At 64.3% G+C, this 19,247-nt stretch overlaps 8 protein-coding genes across 8 annotated transcripts in view; 4 read left to right on the forward strand and 4 right to left on the reverse strand.

Annotated features, from left to right (window-relative positions):
- Nucleotides 1-229: 229 nt before the first annotated feature.
- On the reverse strand, nucleotides 230-925 carry EMIHUDRAFT_117226 (hypothetical protein; the record flags this gene model as incomplete). Its single annotated transcript, XM_005773703.1, has 2 exons — nucleotides 230-352; nucleotides 548-925. Coding segments are annotated over 2 exons (501 nt in total), but the record flags the coding sequence as incomplete, so codon positions are not given.
- A 767-nt stretch (nucleotides 926-1,692) lies between these two features.
- EMIHUDRAFT_117227 (hypothetical protein) lies at nucleotides 1,693-2,796 on the forward strand (the record flags this gene model as incomplete). Its single annotated transcript, XM_005773704.1, has 1 exon — nucleotides 1,693-2,796. The coding sequence occupies one exon, from the start codon at nucleotides 1,693-1,695 to the stop codon at nucleotides 2,794-2,796; it is 1,104 nt and encodes a 367-aa protein (XP_005773761.1).
- A 4,148-nt stretch (nucleotides 2,797-6,944) lies between these two features.
- On the forward strand, nucleotides 6,945-8,231 carry EMIHUDRAFT_241302 (hypothetical protein; the record flags this gene model as incomplete). The annotated part of the gene is made up of 3 exons (XM_005773705.1): nucleotides 6,945-7,566; nucleotides 7,716-7,863; nucleotides 8,213-8,231. 3 exons carry the CDS (start codon nucleotides 6,945-6,947, stop codon nucleotides 8,229-8,231), a joined length of 789 nt encoding a protein of 262 aa, XP_005773762.1.
- A 141-nt stretch (nucleotides 8,232-8,372) lies between these two features.
- On the reverse strand, nucleotides 8,373-10,548 carry EMIHUDRAFT_444500 (hypothetical protein). The gene is made up of 6 exons (XM_005773706.1): nucleotides 10,181-10,548; nucleotides 9,928-10,020; nucleotides 9,680-9,799; nucleotides 9,499-9,558; nucleotides 9,110-9,382; nucleotides 8,373-9,019 (listed from the first exon to the last, which is right to left on the reverse strand). The coding sequence occupies exons 1-6, from the start codon at nucleotides 10,433-10,435 to the stop codon at nucleotides 8,495-8,497; spliced, it is 1,326 nt and encodes a 441-aa protein (XP_005773763.1). The 5' UTR covers nucleotides 10,436-10,548; the 3' UTR covers nucleotides 8,373-8,494.
- A 536-nt stretch (nucleotides 10,549-11,084) lies between these two features.
- On the reverse strand, nucleotides 11,085-12,185 carry EMIHUDRAFT_241304 (hypothetical protein; the record flags this gene model as incomplete). The annotated part of the gene is made up of 2 exons (XM_005773707.1): nucleotides 11,085-11,590; nucleotides 11,750-12,185. 2 exons carry the CDS (start codon nucleotides 12,183-12,185, stop codon nucleotides 11,085-11,087), a joined length of 942 nt encoding a protein of 313 aa, XP_005773764.1.
- Nucleotides 12,186-13,200: 1,015 nt separating this feature from the next.
- On the forward strand, nucleotides 13,201-14,562 carry EMIHUDRAFT_117229 (hypothetical protein; the record flags this gene model as incomplete). The annotated part of the gene is made up of 1 exon (XM_005773708.1): nucleotides 13,201-14,562. One exon carries the CDS (start codon nucleotides 13,201-13,203, stop codon nucleotides 14,560-14,562), a length of 1,362 nt encoding a protein of 453 aa, XP_005773765.1.
- A 533-nt stretch (nucleotides 14,563-15,095) lies between these two features.
- Nucleotides 15,096-16,442, forward strand: EMIHUDRAFT_117230 (hypothetical protein; the record flags this gene model as incomplete). Its single annotated transcript, XM_005773709.1, has 3 exons — nucleotides 15,096-15,934; nucleotides 16,029-16,056; nucleotides 16,212-16,442. The coding sequence occupies 3 exons, from the start codon at nucleotides 15,096-15,098 to the stop codon at nucleotides 16,440-16,442; spliced, it is 1,098 nt and encodes a 365-aa protein (XP_005773766.1).
- A 2,347-nt stretch (nucleotides 16,443-18,789) lies between these two features.
- The window catches only part of EMIHUDRAFT_241307 (hypothetical protein), a gene marked incomplete at both ends in the record, with an annotated part of 2,149 nt that continues 1,691 nt past the window's right edge, over nucleotides 18,790-19,247 (reverse strand). Inside the window, 2 exons of the mRNA XM_005773710.1 lie at nucleotides 18,790-18,941; nucleotides 19,046-19,110. Of these exons, the coding sequence (XP_005773767.1) occupies nucleotides 18,790-18,941; nucleotides 19,046-19,110 (217 nt within the window). The remainder of the gene's footprint in view (nucleotides 18,942-19,045; nucleotides 19,111-19,247) is intronic.

Below are 19,247 nucleotides of genomic sequence, written 5' to 3' on the forward strand. Positions count from 1 at the left end.
ATCTCGCGCGCGAGCTCGAGCCGCGAGAGCTTGGTCACGCCTGGGGGAAGGGGCGGGGAGGAGGAGGGGTGGGGAGGAGGAGGGGCGAGGGGAGGAGGAGGGGCGCCTCGGGCCGGGCCTGGGAGGGGGAGTGCAGTGGGCTATGGGGGCGGGGGGTGCTGCTGGTGTTGGTGTGAGGGAGAGAGGGCTGGGGCTGGGGCTGCTCCGCGCCGTCGACGAGCGCAGACACCTCGGGGCCGAATCGCTCGGTGACGAGCTCGAGAGTTGCGCGTGTGTCTTCGACGGTGTCGTGCAGGAGCCCCGTCATGATGGAGGGGAGGTCCGCCTCCGCCTTGGCGAGCATCGAGGCGACCTGCTCGCGAGGGAGGCGGCTCGAGACGGCGGGTGGCGAGGGAGGCGGGTGGCGAGGGAGGCGGCGGGCGAGGGAGGCGGCGGGAGGGAGGGAGAGGTAGAGGCGGGCGAGGGAGGAGGGAGGAGAGGAGGCGGCGGGAGGCAGGTCCGGGGGGGGGAGAGCGCTGCCGCTGCGCGCCTCGAGCGGATGCGTTACGTACGGCTCGCCCGAGGCGCGGTACTGGCGGCGGTGGTACCGGAGAGCAAAGACGAACGCATCCCACGCACGCCGCGCCGCCAAGGCTCCCTCATCCCCCGTCGCCGCGTTGACGAGCAGCTGCGCGAGCATCGCGCGGTACGCCGGAGGCAGCCGCCACGGTGCCGGTGCCTCGCCGGAGCGGAGCACGTCCAGCCGCGGCAGAAACCGCTCCGAAGCAGACCTCTGAACCCTCTGCCAAGACCGCTGCTGCTCCTCCTGTTCGGCCGTCAGTGACACAGCAGGCGCTCTCGCTCGCAGCATGCCGCCAGGGTGGCTGAGGCGTGGGTGGTACGCCACGGCGAAGAGAAGAGCGGCGTGGGCGCCGGTGCAGACCATTTGTGGCCTTCGAAGATGAACGCTTATCACAGCACGAATACGGACTGGCGCGGACTGGCACACACCACGAGAAAAAAGAAAAGCCCCCGCGTGGCTCTCCCTCGGCGGACCCCTTCCGACTCCCGAGACCCATCCGAAATGCCGCGCTGGCTCGCTTTGGCCTCGACTTCGACGACGGAGCCGCTCACGCGCGGGCGGCCCTCGCAGTGATTGCGGTCCACAGGAAGCTGGCGGCGGAGTTCCTCCAGGGGGATGCACGTCTCGCGCGCGCGTGAACAGGGCTCCACGACCCAAACGACGTGTGAGTGTTAGAGTTGTTTGGTATTGAAAATCTCTCTCTCTCTGAACAGCTCTCCGACTCAAACGTGATTTCTTGTTGGTCTTCAAAAAATCTCTCTCTCAGACTCAGGGAAACTCGCGAGTTTCCCGAGCGAGGCCCGAGGGAAACTCGAGAGAAACAGAATGGAGCACCAAACACCCTTCTGGTTTCCCTGGAAACTTCCGGAAACGCAAAGTGCTGGGGACCCTCTGGTTTCCCTCTGGGTTGCCGGAACCCCTTCTACAGGCCAACTTGTACAGGCCAGTATGGCGTTTTTTCTTTTTTGAAGAACCCCGGCCAGCACCGGGACCAGTCGAGAAGGGAGAGGCAGCAACGACAGTCAGAAGCCCGCGCGCTCACACACCAGAGCCGCCCCGCTCGTGAGTAACCGCTCATTACGCCGTCGGAGAAGGGAAACGTGAAGCGGGCGCGGAGACGCGGCAATTCCATGTCTGCTGACTTTGCGATCCTCTCCGAGTCCACGCTGCACGACCGCTACCTTCGGGTCGAGAGTCGGCTTGTGCGCTACCCGGACGGCCGAGAGGTTGCGTTTGACATCGTGGGTCACCCAAAGAACGAGCACCACTTCGTCGTCGTCTTTGTCTACTTTACCGCTCGCCGCTCGGCCGTGCTGCTCCGCGAGTTTGCCCAGGCTGCGCTGCCGCAGCGTGGCTCGCTCGCAAACCTGCCGACGGGGGGCTTCGATCCGCGCAAGCACGCGAGCCGCGCGGAAGCCGCACGCGCCGAGCTGTCCGAGGAGGCGCAGCTTCGCGGCGGCGAGTGGGTCTGCCTCCTTCCGCCCGACCACCCCGGCGTCCTCGAGGCAAAGTGGTGCCGCAACCGCTTCACTCCCTTCCTCTGCATCGACCCGGAGCCCGACCCGGCTCACGGCGCACTCGACGCCGAGGAGCACCTCACGGCGCAGGAGGTGCCGCTGCAGGCGGTCTTGTCGGCGATGCACGGCGGCGACATGCTGCTCCCCGCCGTCCACACTTGCAGCTGCGCCCTCGCCTGGCTCAGGCAGCACCGCAGGGTCGTCGACTCGCCGCTCGCGCCGCCAGGCGGCTGCGAAGGCGGCCGTGGGAGAGGCTTCACTGTGCGCCGCCTCTCCCGCGCCTCCGATGCCTCGCTCTACGGCCGCTGCCTCGGCTTGCGCGCGTCCCTCCTCTGGCCGCGCGAATCGCCGCCGCCGTCCGCTGCCGACTACGACACCGCTGACGGCGAGGCGACCTTCTTCGCGGCCGTGCGGTGCACGGGCCAGGGCGGGGAGGAGGAGGCGGAGCTCCTGGGCACCGCGATGCTGCACGACGGCAGGCTGCGGCAGGTGGTCGCAGTGCCCGCCGCGAGGGGGCAGGGCGTCGGCGCCGCGCTCGTCAGCGCGGCGGCGGAAGCCGCTCGCGCCGAGGGGCGCGACGAGCTCTCCGTGGGGGCTTGGGCGACCAGCGAGACCTTCTACTCGCGATGCGGCTTCGAGCCGGACAGCGAGCCGTACGAGTCCAACGGCATGAGCTGCCGCAGGCTGCGGCTGAGACTGGCGCAGGCTGGCGCGTGACGTCGAGGGCCGCAGAGTGCGAATTCTGCGAAAAAGAGTGTAGGTGCGGTACTGTCAGTGCATTCTTGTCGTTCGCGTAGTACGCGCGAAGCGCTTACTATTTTTTGCGTGGGCGACACGCGAACAAACGTCAGGGGCGGCGACGCCCCCCCCCCCATCTACAGATGATATTGTTATATGCGCATCCTAGATGCCAAACGCCATCTAGGATGCGTTTTCCATCTAAGGACACCGGGTGTCTCCACTATGATTGGGTTCTCCAAGAAGATTCAATCATCTTTAGATGGTGTGCCCCCGGGGGCGTCTTTTGATAGCCCGTGACATCTCAGATACTGCAGTCGTCTTCAGACGCACAAGCGTGCCGAGATGATACCCTCATCTTGGGTTAGTCCATGCATCCCAGGATGCAATGTGGCATCTGAGGATGCGCAATGCATCTCAGGAACATGAGCGCGTTGTCGGATTTTCCCCCCTATTTTTCGCCGATCGACAGTGTCGGAGTTTTTTGCCGAACCCGAACCCGAAATAAAAACCAGTCTTACATATACAACCGCAACCTTCCATAGTGTAGAAAAGTCAGCATTAGCACAAGGGCTAAGTTCCCCCCACTATCACTCACTGGCTCCCAGTTCCATCACCATCAGTAGTATTCCACAGACAACAGGGTAGTTAGTCACATCACACTTACATAGCCATACTAGAGCGGCCGCTCACTGCTCGGTACCCCCCCTGCACATCTAAAGCCATGGCCGACCCCCCCCCCAGCAGCAGCGCTCTGCTGCTGGGGGGGGCGGGACCCCCCCCCAGCAGCAGCGCTCTGCTGCTGGGGGGGTCCGGACCCCCCCCCCCCAGCAGTAGCGCTCTGCCTGTGGGGGGTGCTGGCATCTCTGTACAGACAGCAGCTGTAAGTAGCATGCGTTCCAGTGGCGATAATTTATGGTCGGCACCAAAATCAGTGGTCTCACCGGCGGGCCCTCCTACTGCCAACCGGGAGGTGCGGGGCACGCCAGCCTCTCTTCTACGCCTCTCGTGCATCGCGGCGCCTCTGCCTCAAGGAGGGAAGATACGGCTCTCGCAGCCCATCATACGCCGTGGCACAGCGGAGAGCACAGCCTGTACAAGATATTGTTCCCTATCTTCGCATGCTCGTCGTTGGTGATATCCGCGCGAGGTCATACGCCACAGGCCAGCAATCACTCGGTGATGAGACTACTGATTTGGCGCGACGCTCTGACACCGAGTGTTGCTCGACGCTGCGACACCGCCAAGTACCGCGTGCAGCGCTCAAGCTCGCGGAGTACACCTCTCGCTATCATCACGCTTCGCGGCGGTCGGGCTGCTTAATTTGTCGGAAGACACCCAGAGGGTGGGGCGGCGGCGAAGAGGCGGGAGAGCTGGGTTTCCGTGCGCTCTGCTGCTGGGGGAGTCGGGACCCCCCCCCCCGCAGCAGCGCTCTGCTGCTGGGGGGGTCAGACCCCCCCCCCTAGCAGCAGGGATGGAGCTTTAGATGTGCGGGGGGGGTACCGAGCAGTGAGCGGCCGCTCCTAGTAGCAGCTGAGATTAGCATAGATTCATAGTCTCCACTCCCACTTTGATCCAAGGGCTCACACGCCGCTCAAGTCTTTATAATTTAACTTGCATTTTAATGATTAAATGCCAAGCATCTTGGGATGCGAAGCATCTTCAGATGATTCGAGCATCCCAGGATGCTCCGGCAAGTTGAAAATACCATCTAGAGATGCTCGAGCATAGGCAAGACAGTGTGCAGTCCAAGTAGGGCGCATCTTAGATGCATATTATCTCAAGATGCGCACATATCATCTGTAGATGGGGGGGTCGCTGCCCCTGACGAAAGGTGGGGCGGAATCTCGCCGCGGTACACGCCGAAGGGACACCTCACGAGACACCTCAGAGAGTTACACAGAGATGGAGATTTGAGGTTTCCTAATCGTTTACAAGATATCCGCCCCGCCCGCCCGCCCGGCGCGGGGGCTGCCCCCCCCCCCGCCCCCCCCGGCCCGGGAGGGGCACATGTGTTCAGGCATCAGGCTTCAGGGCATCCATGAGCATCTGAACCCTGGTCTGGTGGTCTGACAGCCTGACAGCAAATCCCGGACAGCGCCTGACAGTGCCCGACAGCCTGACAGCCAGGGCTCAGATGAGCATGTTTTGTTCGCTTGCTTTTCGTTTCGCGGCCTGCACTCCAAGACCAAGTGCTCCAAGTGCCCTCCGGGTCTTCATCAGTAGAAGGACCGGAGGGCTACGAAGCCTTCACACTCCAAGGGGCTGGGACTCAGCCTAAAGTTAGATACTCGCCTGTGTTGAGAAGGGAGGGCGGAATAACCGACGCTCAAAATCTAACACACGTTTCATTATTTTGTATGTTGTCTCTATCTTTAGCGTGTTTGTTTGTTTGTGTGTCCTTCCGAATTCGCCCCCCCCCCCCACACTCTCCCGTTGTCCCCCCCCCCCCACGCGGACCTCAAAATGCCCCACAAAGAGGCTCACGGGACGTATCCTAAACTTGAGTGAGGCTTTTGGCACGACGGCGGTTCATCTTAGACAAAACTCACCCAAGTTTCCCCCCGTTCTCAACACGTTTCCGTATTTGGCCAACACGGCCACCTCATTTCGCAAATCATTTGCAGTTGCGTCGGAAGAAAAGTCGTGTAGGAAAAGACTTGAGGAGCGGGGTGTCCTCAGCAAGCGACAAGGTTCCATCTCGGACCAGACTGTGGAACTGCGCGCGCTGGCGCTGCCAGTTTAGGCAACCTGCAGCGACTGGTGGATCAGAGTGCTGCGCTGTGCGCACAGCGGCATGGTGTGCGTCGCTGGCGCCGCGTCGGAGGAGTCTCGGCTCTCCTTTTGCCGGACAGAGCTCGTTGTCGAGCATTCACCGGATGAAGAGGATGAGTGGGACTGGGACCTGCCTGCGCTGTCTCTGGAATACGATCCAACAGAGCAGCTGACAGGGGGTTCGCCGCCTACCGAGCGCCAGCTTGATATTTATTCCAGCGACCTGGCCCCGGGGCCGACGGCGTCGCAGATGGGCCAATCGCGATTCATGGCATCCCAGCCCAACAGAGGTTACATTTCGGTGGAACCCAATCCGGCGCGGACCTATCCAGGGCGCATACCGCAGCAGAAGCCCGTTGCCGAATACCCCACAACGCCTGTACGCCAAATGGGGCAGCACTCACTCGCACAGCAGCAATGGTCTCACAGCTTTGGAAACGGGCAGTCTTCTAGTCTTCACGCGGCGCACGGACGAGCGCAGCAGCAATCACACCTTCACCACCAGCAGCGGCAACATCAATATCACCAACACCAGCAGCAGCAGCAGCTACAGCGACAGCAGCACCAGTCGATGCAACACCAACACGCGCAGCACACGCAGCACAGTGTGCACGACCACCGTGTGTGTGTGTGTGTGTGTGTGTGTGTGTGTGTGTGTGTGTGTGTGTGTGTGTGTGTGTGTGTGTGTGTGTGTGTGGGCCTGTCTCTCTGTCTGTCTCTCTGTCTCTCTGTCTCTCTGTCTGTCAGTCAGAGAGAGATTTTAAGCAATTGTTTGTTTGTCAGTCAGTCAGTTAAAAACGCAGGGCAGACGACGGTGAGGCGGAGCAGTCGCGCAGGGCGAGACGAGGGAGGGAGGACGTTGCGGAGATCAGCAGGAGGATGTACGAAGAGATTAGGAGCAGCAGGGACCCGAGGGACCATGTGGAAGACGGCTAGTGCTAGTCCCCCATCGGGAGGACGACCCCGGCTAGTCGCCGACCACACCCACAAAGAACCCTGCACAAAGACCGCAGGGCGGGGACCTGTTCCTTTTTACCCATCTCCTAGTAGGGGTGTCCGTTTTATTTATTTATTTAGTGAGAGAGTTTGTTTGTGTTATTTAGTTAAAAAGAAAGAAAACAGACAACCCAAGGGAGGGATGTGTCAGTCTGTTACGCCAGATCGAGAAGGGAGTCGAATTCTTGCTTCGTGAATTCTTTGTCGGTTAGTGCCAGTGCGCGCCAGTCCCGTGTCCAGCGCCGTGCGAGCTTGGAGCACTTGGAGGGCTGTCAAAATTCTTATATCGCCGACCAGCCCGATTCGTTGGCGGTATCGCCGTGTTGCGCTCTGCCGGCGAGCTCTGCCGGCGAGCGATGCTACGCAGGGAAGAAAAGTCATACAGGAGAAATGCACTGCCCCTGGCTGGCACACAGCTACCTGGCTGCCCTAAGCTGTCGCTGCTGCTAGTATTGCTCGCCGTCGGCGCCACTGCGACGCGGCCTCGCTTACGCGTGCAGCAGCACCAGCGGCAGCGTTGTGAGGCGCCACTCTGCCAGTGGAAGCCTGATTTGCCGCCTCCCGACCCCGACACCGTGAGCGCTCGGAGTGCGGAGACGCAGGAGCGCCTCAAAGTGCTGATTGAGGAGCTCAGCGCGCCAGTGTCGGATCAAGGTGCAGCGCCCAAGCCTTCTGCAGGCTACGCGGTCGACTACGCGAACCTGAAGCCAAAGGCTAACGTATTTGGCGCGCGTCTCGATCCAAAAGTGGCGGGCGAGACGCTCATCGGCGTCAACGCGGCGCCTGAGGAGCCGCACGAGGAGATCTTCGCGGCGGGCGTCAAGGCGATGAAGGGCGGCTACTACAAGGATGCCGTGCGTTACTTCACCCAGGCGGTGGCGGCGGCGCCTGGAGGGCTCACGGGCCGCGAGGGCGGGCAGTACTCGGTCTGGCTCGCGCAGGCGCTGCAGGCCGCGGGGCGAACAAAGGAGGCTGTCGGTGCGCCACCCCTCCTGCGCCGCGCCTCCTCGCCCCTCCCTCCTCCCCGCCTCCCTCCTCCCCGCCTCCCTCCTGCCCGCCTCCCTCCTCCCCGGCCTCCCACCTCCCTCTCCGCCGCTCTCACCGCCCGCCGCCGCACGTCTCGGCAGGCCTGCTGCAGACCTGCGAGAGCCACCCGGACAGCGACGTGCGCAAGATCTCAGAGTCGGTGTTGTACGTCCTGCGCGCGCCAGAGCTCAAGCTCGGCGAGGAGAACTTTGTTCGCATCGACTTTGCCTCCGAGGGCCCCCCCTCCGAGTGGGGCCGCTGGAAGCCAAAGCCGAGGGACCCGGACGACGAGCCGCCAGAGATGTACTCGCTCGAGTGGCGCGCGACGAGATCTAGACGAGATCTAGACGAGATGTAGCGAGATGTAGCCGAGGTGTAGCCGAGGTGTAGCCGAGGTGTGGCCGAGATGTCGCCGAGATTTCTCTCGCTCGAGTAGCGCTCGACACGCGCCGACCCGCCGCCGCAGGTACGTAGAGGAGTTCGAGAAGAGGCAGGCGCTCGGCCAGCCTGCAGAGCGCGAGGGTGCGGCCGCGGAGACGGCGCTCGTCCTGCTGGGGGCGGTCGGCGTGCTCGCCGCCCTCTCGCTGGCGTTGTAGAGGGCTGTGGGGCTGTGGTAGCGGTGGAGAGCCGAGGGGGCGGAGGGCACAGCCACAGGGGCGCGAGAGGCACAGTCACACCGGGGCCGTCGTGTGCGGTGTGCGTCGCTACCCGCCGCCCATATCTGTAAAATCTCTTTCGTGTGCACATATTCGTTTGCGGCGTGAAATGCACGGCTTTAGACGTATCGTTACACGACACGTCCCAAGGCAGCCGACACGACCCTCGCTGTGGCCTCAAACTGTTCGAGCACGGTGTGCCTGTGTGCGTGCGGCTCCACTTCTCAGAGGTAGAGGCCCTCGGGCGCGCCGGTGTGCTTCTTGTACAGCACGTAGTCCTTCGCCTTTTTGAACTCAGCCTGCGACACCTTCATCCGCCGCTCGCGCAGCGCGAGCAGGCCCGCCTCGGTGCACATCGCCTTGATGTCGGCGCCGGAGAGCTCGTCTTTGGACATGACGAACTCCTCGAGGTTGACGTCGTCTGAGAGGCTCATTTTGGAGGTGTGGATCTGGAAGATGTGCCGGCGCGTCTTCTGGTCGGGGGCGGGGAACTCGATCTTGCGGTCGATGCGGCCGGGCCGGATCAGCGCCGGGTCGAGCGACTCGATCTTGTTGGTCGCCATGATAACCTTGACGTCGACGTGCGCGTCGAAGCCGTCCAGCTGGTTGAGCAGCTCGAGCATGGTGCGCTGGATCTCGCGCTCTCCGCCCGAGGTCGAGTCGTACCGCTTGGTGCCGACCGCGTCGATCTCGTCGATGAAGACGATGGTCGGCGCGTTCTCCTCCGCGACGCGAAAGAGCTCGCGCACCTGCGGACGGGTCGCGGACGGGTCGCGGACGGGTCGCGGACGGGTCGTGGCCGTGTCCTGCTCTGCTCTGCGCAGGAGGGGGCGGCGGACCAGCTTCGGGCCGTCGCCGAGGTACTTTTGGATGAGCTCCGAGCCGGTGACGCGCAGGAAGGTCGCCGAGGTCTGGTTTGCGACCGCCTTAGCGAGGAGCGTCTTACCGGTGCCGGGCTCTCCATACAGGATCACGCCCTTGGGAGGGCGGATGCCGATGTCCTCGTACAGCTCCGGGTGGGTGAGGGGCAGCTCGACCGCCTCCTTGATCTCCTGGATCTGCGTCTCGAGGCCGCCGATGTCGGCGTACGACTCGACCGGCGCCTTGTCCACCTGGCGGGGGAGGGACGAGGAGGGGTGGGGGGAGGGAAGAGGAGGGGGTGGGGGGAGGGGGGGCAAGACTGTGAGGTGCGGGCAGTGGCAGGGACGGGGGGGGGGGGGGGGCCCCCCTTCATCACGCTCCCCATCGGGTCCGCCTCGTCGGCGAGCAGGCCGACGATCGAGTTGACCTTGTTGTGGGTCAGGGTTAGGGTTAGAGTTAGGGTTAGGTTAGGGTTAGGGTCGGGGTCAGGGTTAGGGTCAGGGTCAGGGTCAGGGTCAGGGTTAGGGTTAGGGAGGGTTAGGGTTGACCTTGTTGTGGGTCAGCAGCGAGCAGCCGGGCTCGAGCTGGTCCTTGTCGACGAAGGAGAGGATGTTGACGTAGTACTCGGGGCCGATGGAGGAGGAGATGATGGCGTGGTTGTCGTCCACCTTCGAGGGCGGGGGACGAGTCTCTCACCGAGGCGCGGCCGGGAGGCGCGCAGGGAAGGGCCGCAAAAGGGCAGCGGCGGCGGCGGCGGCGGCGGCAGCAGCAGCAGCAGCAGCAGGGCCGCGCGCACCATCTCCTCGAGCGTCGCCACCCCGAGCGGCGTGCCGCGGATGTCCTCCACCTTTGTCCGCTCCTGCTGCGCCGACTCCTCCTGCGGCTTGACCTGCGGCGACACGAGAGCAACAGTGGCCGTCGCGAAGCGGGGCCGGCAGCGAAAACGGCAAGCGGCGACAAGGGGCCGGCGGCGGAGGCGGTCGCCCGCGGGCGCGTCGGTGCCGATCCGGCTGGCGGCAGTTACTGGCGGCGGGTGGCCGACCGCGCGCCTGCTCCTGCCGCGCGACGAACTCCTCTTCCATCAAGAGGTAATCCTTGACGCGCTCGAGCTTGAGCAGCCTCAGCTTGCACTTGGTCGCCGGCACCACGGTCGGCAACCTGCTGCTCGCTGCCGGACCCGCCTTCTTGCGCTTCTTGCGCCCCACGCGAGTCGGCGCAGGAGCCTCGTACTTCTTGGCCTTCTTGGCCTTCTCCTGCTGCGCGTCGTCGCCGGCGCCCTCGCCGCGGCTCTGCTGCCCGCCCATCGCGCCTGCCGCGAGACGGGTGGCTTGCTTGTGCGCCGAGATGAGCGCGAAGCAGGTAGCGGGCGCGGGGCAAAAACGCACCCGCAGCGAGGGTGCGGCTGGTGAGCGGTGTCTGGCGCCGGAGTGGGGCGGCGTGTGTCCGATTTCTTTTTGAGAGCGCCTTCGTTGTTAATAGTAGAAACCGATAAAATATTGAGAAAAGAAACGAGGCGGGATTTAGGGACATGTGTCCCCGCCCTGCACGATCTTGGTGTGAGGGATCTTCAATCCGTCCCCTCACCCCTGGTCACTACCCGACACTGGAAGAGCAGCAAGAGTTGGGGCTGCGGCTACGCCTACGGCTGCGGCTGCGGGGCTATGGTCGCGGGAGAGCCGCTGCGCCGCGTGGGCGCGCCTACACCGCGCTTGCTCCGCTCGCCACCTCTCGCAAAGGTCCAAAGCGTCACATAGCCATCACCTCTCCTCTCCGACAAGTCCTCGTTTCGCCTATCTCGCCGTCCCTCCATGCCTGGTAGAGCTCGTCGTCATAGCCATATTGCATCACAGCCTGCTGCACTGCGTCGTGCACAACTGATTTCTTGTAGTTAGGGTTACCAGACCAACGATTTCATTCAAGAGGGGCAAAGGCGGAGGAGTGACTCCGCCCTCATCAGACATCACCTTCTCCGCCGCCTCCCAGCGCGAGCGCCTGCTGCAGCGTCCCCATCTCTGCGACGATGGAGGCGGCGGCGCGCACCATTGGCAGCGCGAGCGCCGCCCCGCTGCCCTCGCCCAGCCGCAGGCCCATGCCCAGCGCCGGCGTGGCGCCGAGCGCCTCCGCGAGCACCTCGCCGCCGCGCACTGCCGACGGCTCCTCCTGCAGCGCGGTGGCGAAGAGCAAGTGCGAGCGGCACGAGGGGCGCATTCGCACGGCGCACAGCGCGGCGACGCCGCTGATGAAGCCGTCCACCACCGCCGCCACGCCCCGCTCCTCCGCCTCGAGAAATGCGCCCGTCATCGCCGCCAGCTCGAGGCCGCCCACGCGCCGCAGCGCCTCGCGCGCGCGCGAAGCGCCGCAGAGAGGGCCGGCGGAGCGGAGGGGCTCGCTGTGCGCCTCGCACGCCCGCGCCACCGTCTCCTCCTTGTGCCTCAGCCCGCCATCGTCCAGGCCCGTGCCTCGGCCGCAGCAGTCGGCCGGCGAGGCGCCAGTCAGACTCGCGAGCAGCGCCGCCGCCGCCGTCGTGTTGCCGATCCCAACCTCGCCCACCGCAACCACCCTCGCCTGCCGCGCCGACACCTCTCCCGCCACCGCCGATCGGCCAACCTCAATCGCACGCGAGAGCTCCGCCTCGTCCATTGCGGGAGCGGTGCGAAAGTCGGCGGTGCCGCAGGCCACCTTTTGGTGCAGCACGCTGATCGAATGGTTCGCGTCGGCCCGCTGATCGCTCACGTCGCCGTCGAGGCCGACGTCGACAACCGCCAGGTGCGCTCCGGCCGTTCTCGCCAGCACCGCTGTGGCGGATATGCCAGCACAGAGCGAGCGGAAGACGGCCTGCGACACGCTGGGCGGGAAGGGCGAAAGCGACTGGTCGGCCCTCTTGACGCCGTGGTCGCCGCAGAAGACGAGAACACTCTGCGGCTCGGCCACTGGCGCCAGCGTCTGCTGGACGGTGCACAGAACGGCAGCCCACTCCTCGAGGAGGCCGAGCGATCCCGCCGGCTTCGCCTTGGCGGCGAGGGCCTCGGTCGCGCGAGTGTGCCAGTCGGCCATCACGGCAGCGGGAGCGCGGTGGTGCTCCAGAGCGCGGTGGTGCAGAAGCGATGGAGCGCAGTCGCCTGGTACGCGCGCCGGGGGGCCGGCGAGAAAATAAAATATGCTTCCCCCCCTCATCCCTCCCTTGGGTTGTCTGTTACTGAACCAGTGGAAATTCAGTTGTCAGATGTCACGATGCATCCGAAGGGGACCCCAGCGCCGGCATCATCCGTAGAGGCACGAGTGTTCGAAGAGAGAGTGGACCTGAGCAACAACATGACTTGGAGGCAAATGATCGGAGTGGGAGTCAGAAATGTGGTCCTTGCGCGAGGGGAGCTCGATAGACTCGAGGGGCCAGGATACGCCGCAAGGAGGACGGAGTTGCGCCGAGAGGCGAAAGAAGCCGCGAGAACAAGGGACCGGCAGGCGGCGGCGTCGCAGGACGAGGCAGAAGAGAACGACGCGACAGAGGGGGAAGTGACAAGGGAGAGAACGACGAGAGTGGGACAGCCGCGAGGTGGCATGAAGGTTGCAGCGAGAAGCGGCGAGAGACTGCGAAAAGAGATACGAGGAGGCAGACCCCCCAGGGTGGGCGACGGCTAGCGCATCACGCCCTCCTCTCCTTAAAATCCCTGTGTGGTGGCGGCGTGCCGTTCTCCCATCCCTCCCTTGGGTTGTGTGTTTTCTTTCTTTCTTTCGGGTTGTCTGTTTTCTTTCTTTCTTTTTTCTTTTTCCCTCCGGGGGCCCCTCTGCGCCGGGGAGGCGTTGTTGGAGAGAACTACGACCTGGGTCGGTCTCATACTAGCACCCCACGTCGCGAGCTTTTTTCGTACTGGGCTAATCGACCCCTGTTAAGTGACTCGTTCGCTTACCACCCACTGTGATTTTGTGTGAGCTCTGTGTCTTCCTTTGCCAACAACGTACGTACACGGGAGAGAAGAAGAGGGATCTGTGGCAAATCAGAGAGACTGGAGGCACATGGGGGACGGACGTCATTCGGTCCGACGGGCGTCGTCGCCACCCGCCCCCGCTTATGGTGAACTTCTTCCGTCGCGGCCTGCTGGCCACCAAGAAGAAGGCGCGGGGGTCGCCAAAGGCAACTACCTCGAGGTTCTACTACTTCCCAGACAGCGCGAAGGGCAAGCTGATCGGTCGCGGCGGCGGCACGATCAAGGGCCTCTCGGCAACCTATTCAGTGACGATTGACACGGACCAGTCGGGCGTAATCGAGGTCGCTGGCGTCGAGGAGAAGATTGAGGAGTGCCGCGTCGCCATCGAGGACCTGATGAAGATGCGGGTCAGCGGCGACACGCCGTGCCGAGTCACGTTTGACCTCCAGAAGGAGCGAGACGAATCATTTCTGGGAAAGCTGCGGGCAAACCGATACAGGAGTGCCGCCCTCACCTCCTGCCCAGAAGCATCGCGGGCGCTTCCACAGGCCGGCTCCCGCTCGACCTCCCACAGGATTACAAACAAGGTTGAGCAGGAGTGCCTGCTGTTGGACCTCGAAGTCCCCGGCAGCGACAACAAGTTCTCGCACGTCACCGCCGTTGGAGCTGTCGAAGACTGCCTCAAGGCGTGCGACATGCTCGCGTCAGAGCTGGAGCTGGGAACGCTTGCGTACACGACGACGGGCGCCGGGGTTGGAGAGGCGGGCTACTCGACGCCGCCCCAGTTTGACCTCTTGACCTCGCGAGCGATAGCCAAGGCGCTCTTCTTCCCGGGCCGCGACGAGGAACCTGGCCCGTACCACCCCGACGCGGACCCGGGCGAAGAAAAGAGCCTGAGCACCCTGGCGGTCGCCCTCAAGTACCTCGACTCAGCCAACAAGAGCATCGACGTCGCGGTCTTCAACATCACCGAGGACCGGCTGACGCAGCGGCTGCTCGACGCGCACCGCCACCGCGGCGTCCGTGTCCGCGTCATCACCGACGACGAGCAGGCAAAGCAGACGGGCTCGGATGCGGCGAGACTTCGCGAGGCTGGTGTTCCGCTGGAGATGGACGCGGACTTCCGATATCACATGCACCATAAGTTTGCCTGCTTGGACGGCGCAGTGCTGCTCAACGGCAGCTTCAACTGGACGAGACAGGCGAGCGAGCACAACAACGAGAACCTAGTCATAACCAACGACTCGAGCCTCGTTGCCGCTTTCCACTCGCAGTTTGAGACGCTTTGGAAGGGATTCGAGGGCACAGGAGACGCGCAAGCCCCTGCCACCCCGCCGCCAGCCAATGCTCCGGCGCCGTCACAGGAGGAGGATACGGTGTTCACAGCATGCCCAAAATGCGGCGGTCCGATCTACGACAACCGAGAGGCCAACCAGGGACGAAAGAACCCGTGGCCGTCATTCAAGTGCAAGGACACTCGGGGCTGCCAGTGGTGCGAGTGGTGAGAGGAGTGTGGCTTAAAATGATACTCCGCCACACGTGAAAATTATTTTATGGTGTACCTGGGGTTAGTGCCAGTGCGCGCCAGTCCCGTGCCCAGTAAAAGAAAGAAAGAAAACAGACAACCAAAGGGAGGGATGGGAGGACGGCACGCCGCCACCACACAGGGATTTTAAGGAGAGGGGTGTGATGCTAGCCGTCGCCCACCCTAACCCTTGGCGCTTGGGCGTCTCCCTCTTTCTATCTCGCCAGTCCGCGCCCTTGTCGTGCCAGTGTGCTGTGAGAGAGGCTTGTCGATTTTAAGAATTCTATCTCTCTTCGCAGTCTCTCGCCGATTCTCGCTGCAACCTTCATGCCACCTCGCGGTCGCCCCACTCTCGTCGTTCTCCCTCCTGTCGCTTCATCCTCTGTCGCGTCGCTCTCCTCTACCTCGTCCTGCTGCGCCGCCGGTGCCCAGTATCCCGAGGATAAAATTCTTTAGACGTGCCAGCCGCGCTCGCATATCTGCTCGCGACCCGACGCGCAGCTCGTGGCACACATGATCCACCTCTCGCTAGTCGCCCTCCTCTCCAGCCCGCCAGTGTGCTTCACCGCGCACGAAAAGACGACGCTGTTCTGCGAGGTGCCGCCCTCGGCCGACGGACCGGTGACGGTGTTCGACGACAGCGCTGTGGGCACACGCACACTGCACTGGCGCGCGGGCAGCGGCAAGCTTTGCACCTCGAAGTGGTGCAGCTCGTGCATCCAGCGCGGAGCGGACGCGCGCGCCGGTAGCTGCCGCTCTGCCACCGCCAGCGGCTGGACGTTGGCCCAGTCGCGCTCCAACTCGCTCCTCCGCAAGCCCGCGGCGCTGTTGCTGGGAGGCGCCGTCCTCTCGCTGCCGGTGATGGCGCTGCTGCTGTCGATGCCGGCAGCAGCGCCGAGCGTTGCGGTGGCCCGCTACTTCGCCCAGCTCGAGGCCGTCCGCGCCACCCCGACCCTCGCGCAAGGTCCGGTGCTGCGCGCCGCCGTGGCGCTGCTGCAGTTTGCAGGCGCCTGGTGGTTCCCGCTCGTGGCTGCGCTGGGCACGGCGGTCAACCTCTTCACGCTCGTCCTCACCGCAGCGACGGTCGTCCTCTACCTCGCCGCAGTGCTCGGTCGTCCCTCTCGCTGGGTGTCGACTGCCCTCGCCAACGCCGTCGGCGCCGCCGCCGGCTCCTACGCGCTGCTGCTGCTGCTGCGCTCGCACGGGGAGAGCCTGTTGGCGGACCGGTTCGGCGCGGTGCTAGCCAACCCGTCGTTCGACAAGCTCATGTCGGCGATGCAGGCGCACGGCGCGGCGGGCATGCTCGGCGTCTCTTGCTTGCCGCTCATCCTCCACCCCGTGGTCCTCTTCGGGTACGTCTCCGGGAGAAGCGACGCCGAGGCGAGGGGGCTGCCTCCTAGACGCTTCCTAGACACTTCCTAGACACTTCCTAGACGCTGAGGCGAGGAGGCTGCCTCCTCGCAGCCGCGCCCCGGTGCGAGTGTCGCGAGGCCGCGAGGCTTGCCGAGCAGGTGATCGGCCTCATCCTCGCCGGACACTTCCTAGACACTTCCTAGACACTTCCGAGCAGGTGATCGGCCTCATCCTCGCCGGACACTTCCTAGACACTTCCTAGACACTTCCGAGCAGGTGATCGGCCTCATCCTCGCCGGACGCACCATCAAGTACCTCCTGATGGCCTGGCTGACCAAGAACGCGCCCGGCGCTCTCCGCTTCTTCGGCATCAAGGGCGAAGCCCAAGCCCCGCCGCCTCCGCCCCCTCCCCCGCCCGCCCTCCTCTGCCTCCGACACACTCCCCTCTCCCTCGGCCACCGGACAGGCGCGCTCTTTGACTTGGCGGCGAAGGCGAAGGCGGCGTGAGCATTACCGTCGCCGCCGACGGCCTCGGCTGGGCGGAGGCATCGGCCAGCGGGCGCTGAAGGGCTGCCATCGAGAGCACTCGACTACGCGAAGGGGATGGCATATGCTGACCTGGTAGCATATGCTACGGACGGGAGGTGTTGGTAAGAGAGAGCAGACATAGGCATGCACAGGCGGTACCAGGGTGCGGTGTCGCAAGGAGTACTGTGGCGGTATCGTAAGCGTGGAGGCGTCAGCGAGGCGAACCGCGGCTCAGCGAATCAGCGCGGCTTCGGCCTTCGCCTGCCCGCCTGCTGCCCGTTAGCCGTTTGGCGCTGCCGCTGGCCCGTGGCCGCCGCGTGCGCCGCCCGGCCGAGGACGTGCCGTTGCAGGTCGACATCCGCGACACCGTCCCTTCGCCGCTTCGCGCTTGGTTCGTCCCGCTTTGACGACCTTTAATGTGATTTTGTAAAGGGGAAGGACCCTCAGAGTTGACCAGGGGTTGTGCACCAGGCCCTCCTGCTCGGCTCCAGCGAGTAGACAAGTCTTGTCATCTCACATCTGGGATAACAGAACACAGAGCTGTAGATGGATCTGACCTCGGGGCCGATGTGACCAAGCGCTGGTAGCGTGGTTTTACCTCACACCCATGGTCTCACAGTGTGCCGGCAGTCACCGAGCAGTGTCGCTCACACAAGCCGCAGCACAAGTGACTGAGGGCCAATGAGGGCGAGCCCATCGCTGTGACAGCTGTGGCAGCCGCACAGTAGGGGCTGTGCCAACTGTGCAGAGCGTGTGAGCAGCAGAGGAGCTGCTCTCCAGGCTTCTGACTTCTGTCGCAAAGTCCAAAGAGCTGCATGCCACCGAAGGCGCTGTCGAGGTTCGCCGAGTGCGACACAGATTGGGGGAAGCCGCCACCGACGAGCGCAGAGCGCGCTGGTCAGACTCCGCTATGACGGCGGCACGCACACGAGCCGCGGGGTCGAGGGTCGTGCCGCCGACGCGCCGTAATACCTATTAGCGGCGAGGCGCGGTGGACCGTCTGGTGGCGTCTGGCGAACTGGCGAAGTGCTGTGCGTGTGCGGTCTGTTTGACTGTGGCTAGTTCCATTTCACTCTGACACGCTAATCTTGAAAACGTCCAACGGAGCTCCGTGTTGCTCCCAGCGCCCTCCCCCGCGCTTCCTGCGGCCCTAGCCGATGGTACTAGCATGGGAGGTCATCTGGCTACCGCGAGAGCGACCCAACTCGTCGACATCGTCCGATGATGGTGCCTCAAAGTCAGCCTCCGGAGGCTATCGTGGGGTCGAGCCGGCAGTAGCCGTGACATGTGGTTCCACCACCCCTCGTAGTCTTTGCCTCTGACCGCCACCGTTCCCAGGCTGCCTAATGGGATGGAAAGGAAGGCTCGGCGAGCGTATAGATGCGTGCTCGACCTCGTCGTGGCAACCTGCACGGCAGCGCTGGCAGGCGCGATGAGCGTCGTGCCACCTGACCCGAGACGGGTCGCAGGCGTCGTACCGAGCGCGTCGAAACCGTGTCCTGATGTGATCTGCACGGGTGAGTCACGTCGGCGTCAAAGGAGCGACGTGCGACCTGTCAGAGCTTGATCTCCGATCTCAGCGGCGTCGAGTCATCTCCGGCGCGCGACAAAGGTACATACCCAGGACGCGCAGAGGCAGCTGCGACCCAGCGGAGTGGACGGTAACGCACCGCGCCACCTGCTGTGCGTTACCGTCCACTCGGCGGGGTCGCAGCTGCCTCTGGAAGGCACCGAGATGTACCTTTTTCGCGCAATGGTCAAAATCAAGGTTTTGTAACGCGAGCTGTGCCACAGTGAAATGGAACTAGCCTGTGTGGGTCTCTCGGGTCCCCCGCGATTTTTCCGTCAAGCGTCAAAACCGTCATCCGTCAACTCACGGTCCTTCCCCCGTATGTGGTATGTGAATGTCTCCCGCGAATCAAACCTTTGTGCAAGCTCGCGCCTCTCTCTTATCCCTTATCCGGAGCACCGCACATGGGACCGCACTGTCCACTGGGACGTGAGCACGCTGGTGCGCACACAACGGGGGGGGGGGTCTGGCCTGGCAAGAGGAAGAGCGGCAGTGAGAGCCCCCAGCCCGCACACATGGACGCGCGCCGCGGTGTGTGCCCCATGACCGGCGCCACGTCGGGCACGTCCCCAACACGTCTAGTCTCAAGAGACGATGCCCCTCGGCTGACATCGCACATGTCTACAACATGTCCCACGCATCTCCCCATCTGCTGCGAATCACCCAGCACTGCACCTCTTTCCACACGTCGCTCGTCGTCCCCCCTGGCACGCGTCCGATCAGCGGCACGCTCGGCGAGCCAACTCCTTGCCTCGCTTACGGCGGCGTGCCGCGTGCGAGCGCCTCGATGTACCCGGACCCGTCCGGCGAGACGAGGACCTTTGCCTTCCTCGCCGACGACCCGCCGGAGCGGCGCGAGCGCCGGACTGGCGTCGCTGCGAGGGAACCGTCCGCGTTGAGGGCGATGCCTGCGCGCGGGACAGCGCACGAGGGGGAGAGTGAGAGGGCCTCGGAGGCGCGGCCTCGGCGGCAAGGCGAAGCGCGCGCCGTCGTCGCCCATTGTGAGGCGGACACGCTGCTCGCTGCCGTAGCTGTCCGCTGCCGCCGAGCCGTCCACCTCGCCGCGCAGCCGCGAGCCTGTGGGACACGTCTGGGAGGTGTCATGGACATGTCATGGACGCGTCCGCCTCGCCGCGCTGCCGCGAACCGCGGGCGGCGCGCTGTGCGGCGGCGGCGCCGGCGCCGCGGCGGACGCCTCGGAGGAACCTTGCGAG

The sequence above is a fragment of the Emiliania huxleyi genome (assembly GCF_000372725.1).
Source record: "Emiliania huxleyi CCMP1516 unplaced genomic scaffold EMIHUscaffold_329, whole genome shotgun sequence".
Taxonomy (NCBI): Eukaryota; Haptophyta; order Isochrysidales; family Noelaerhabdaceae; genus Emiliania; species Emiliania huxleyi.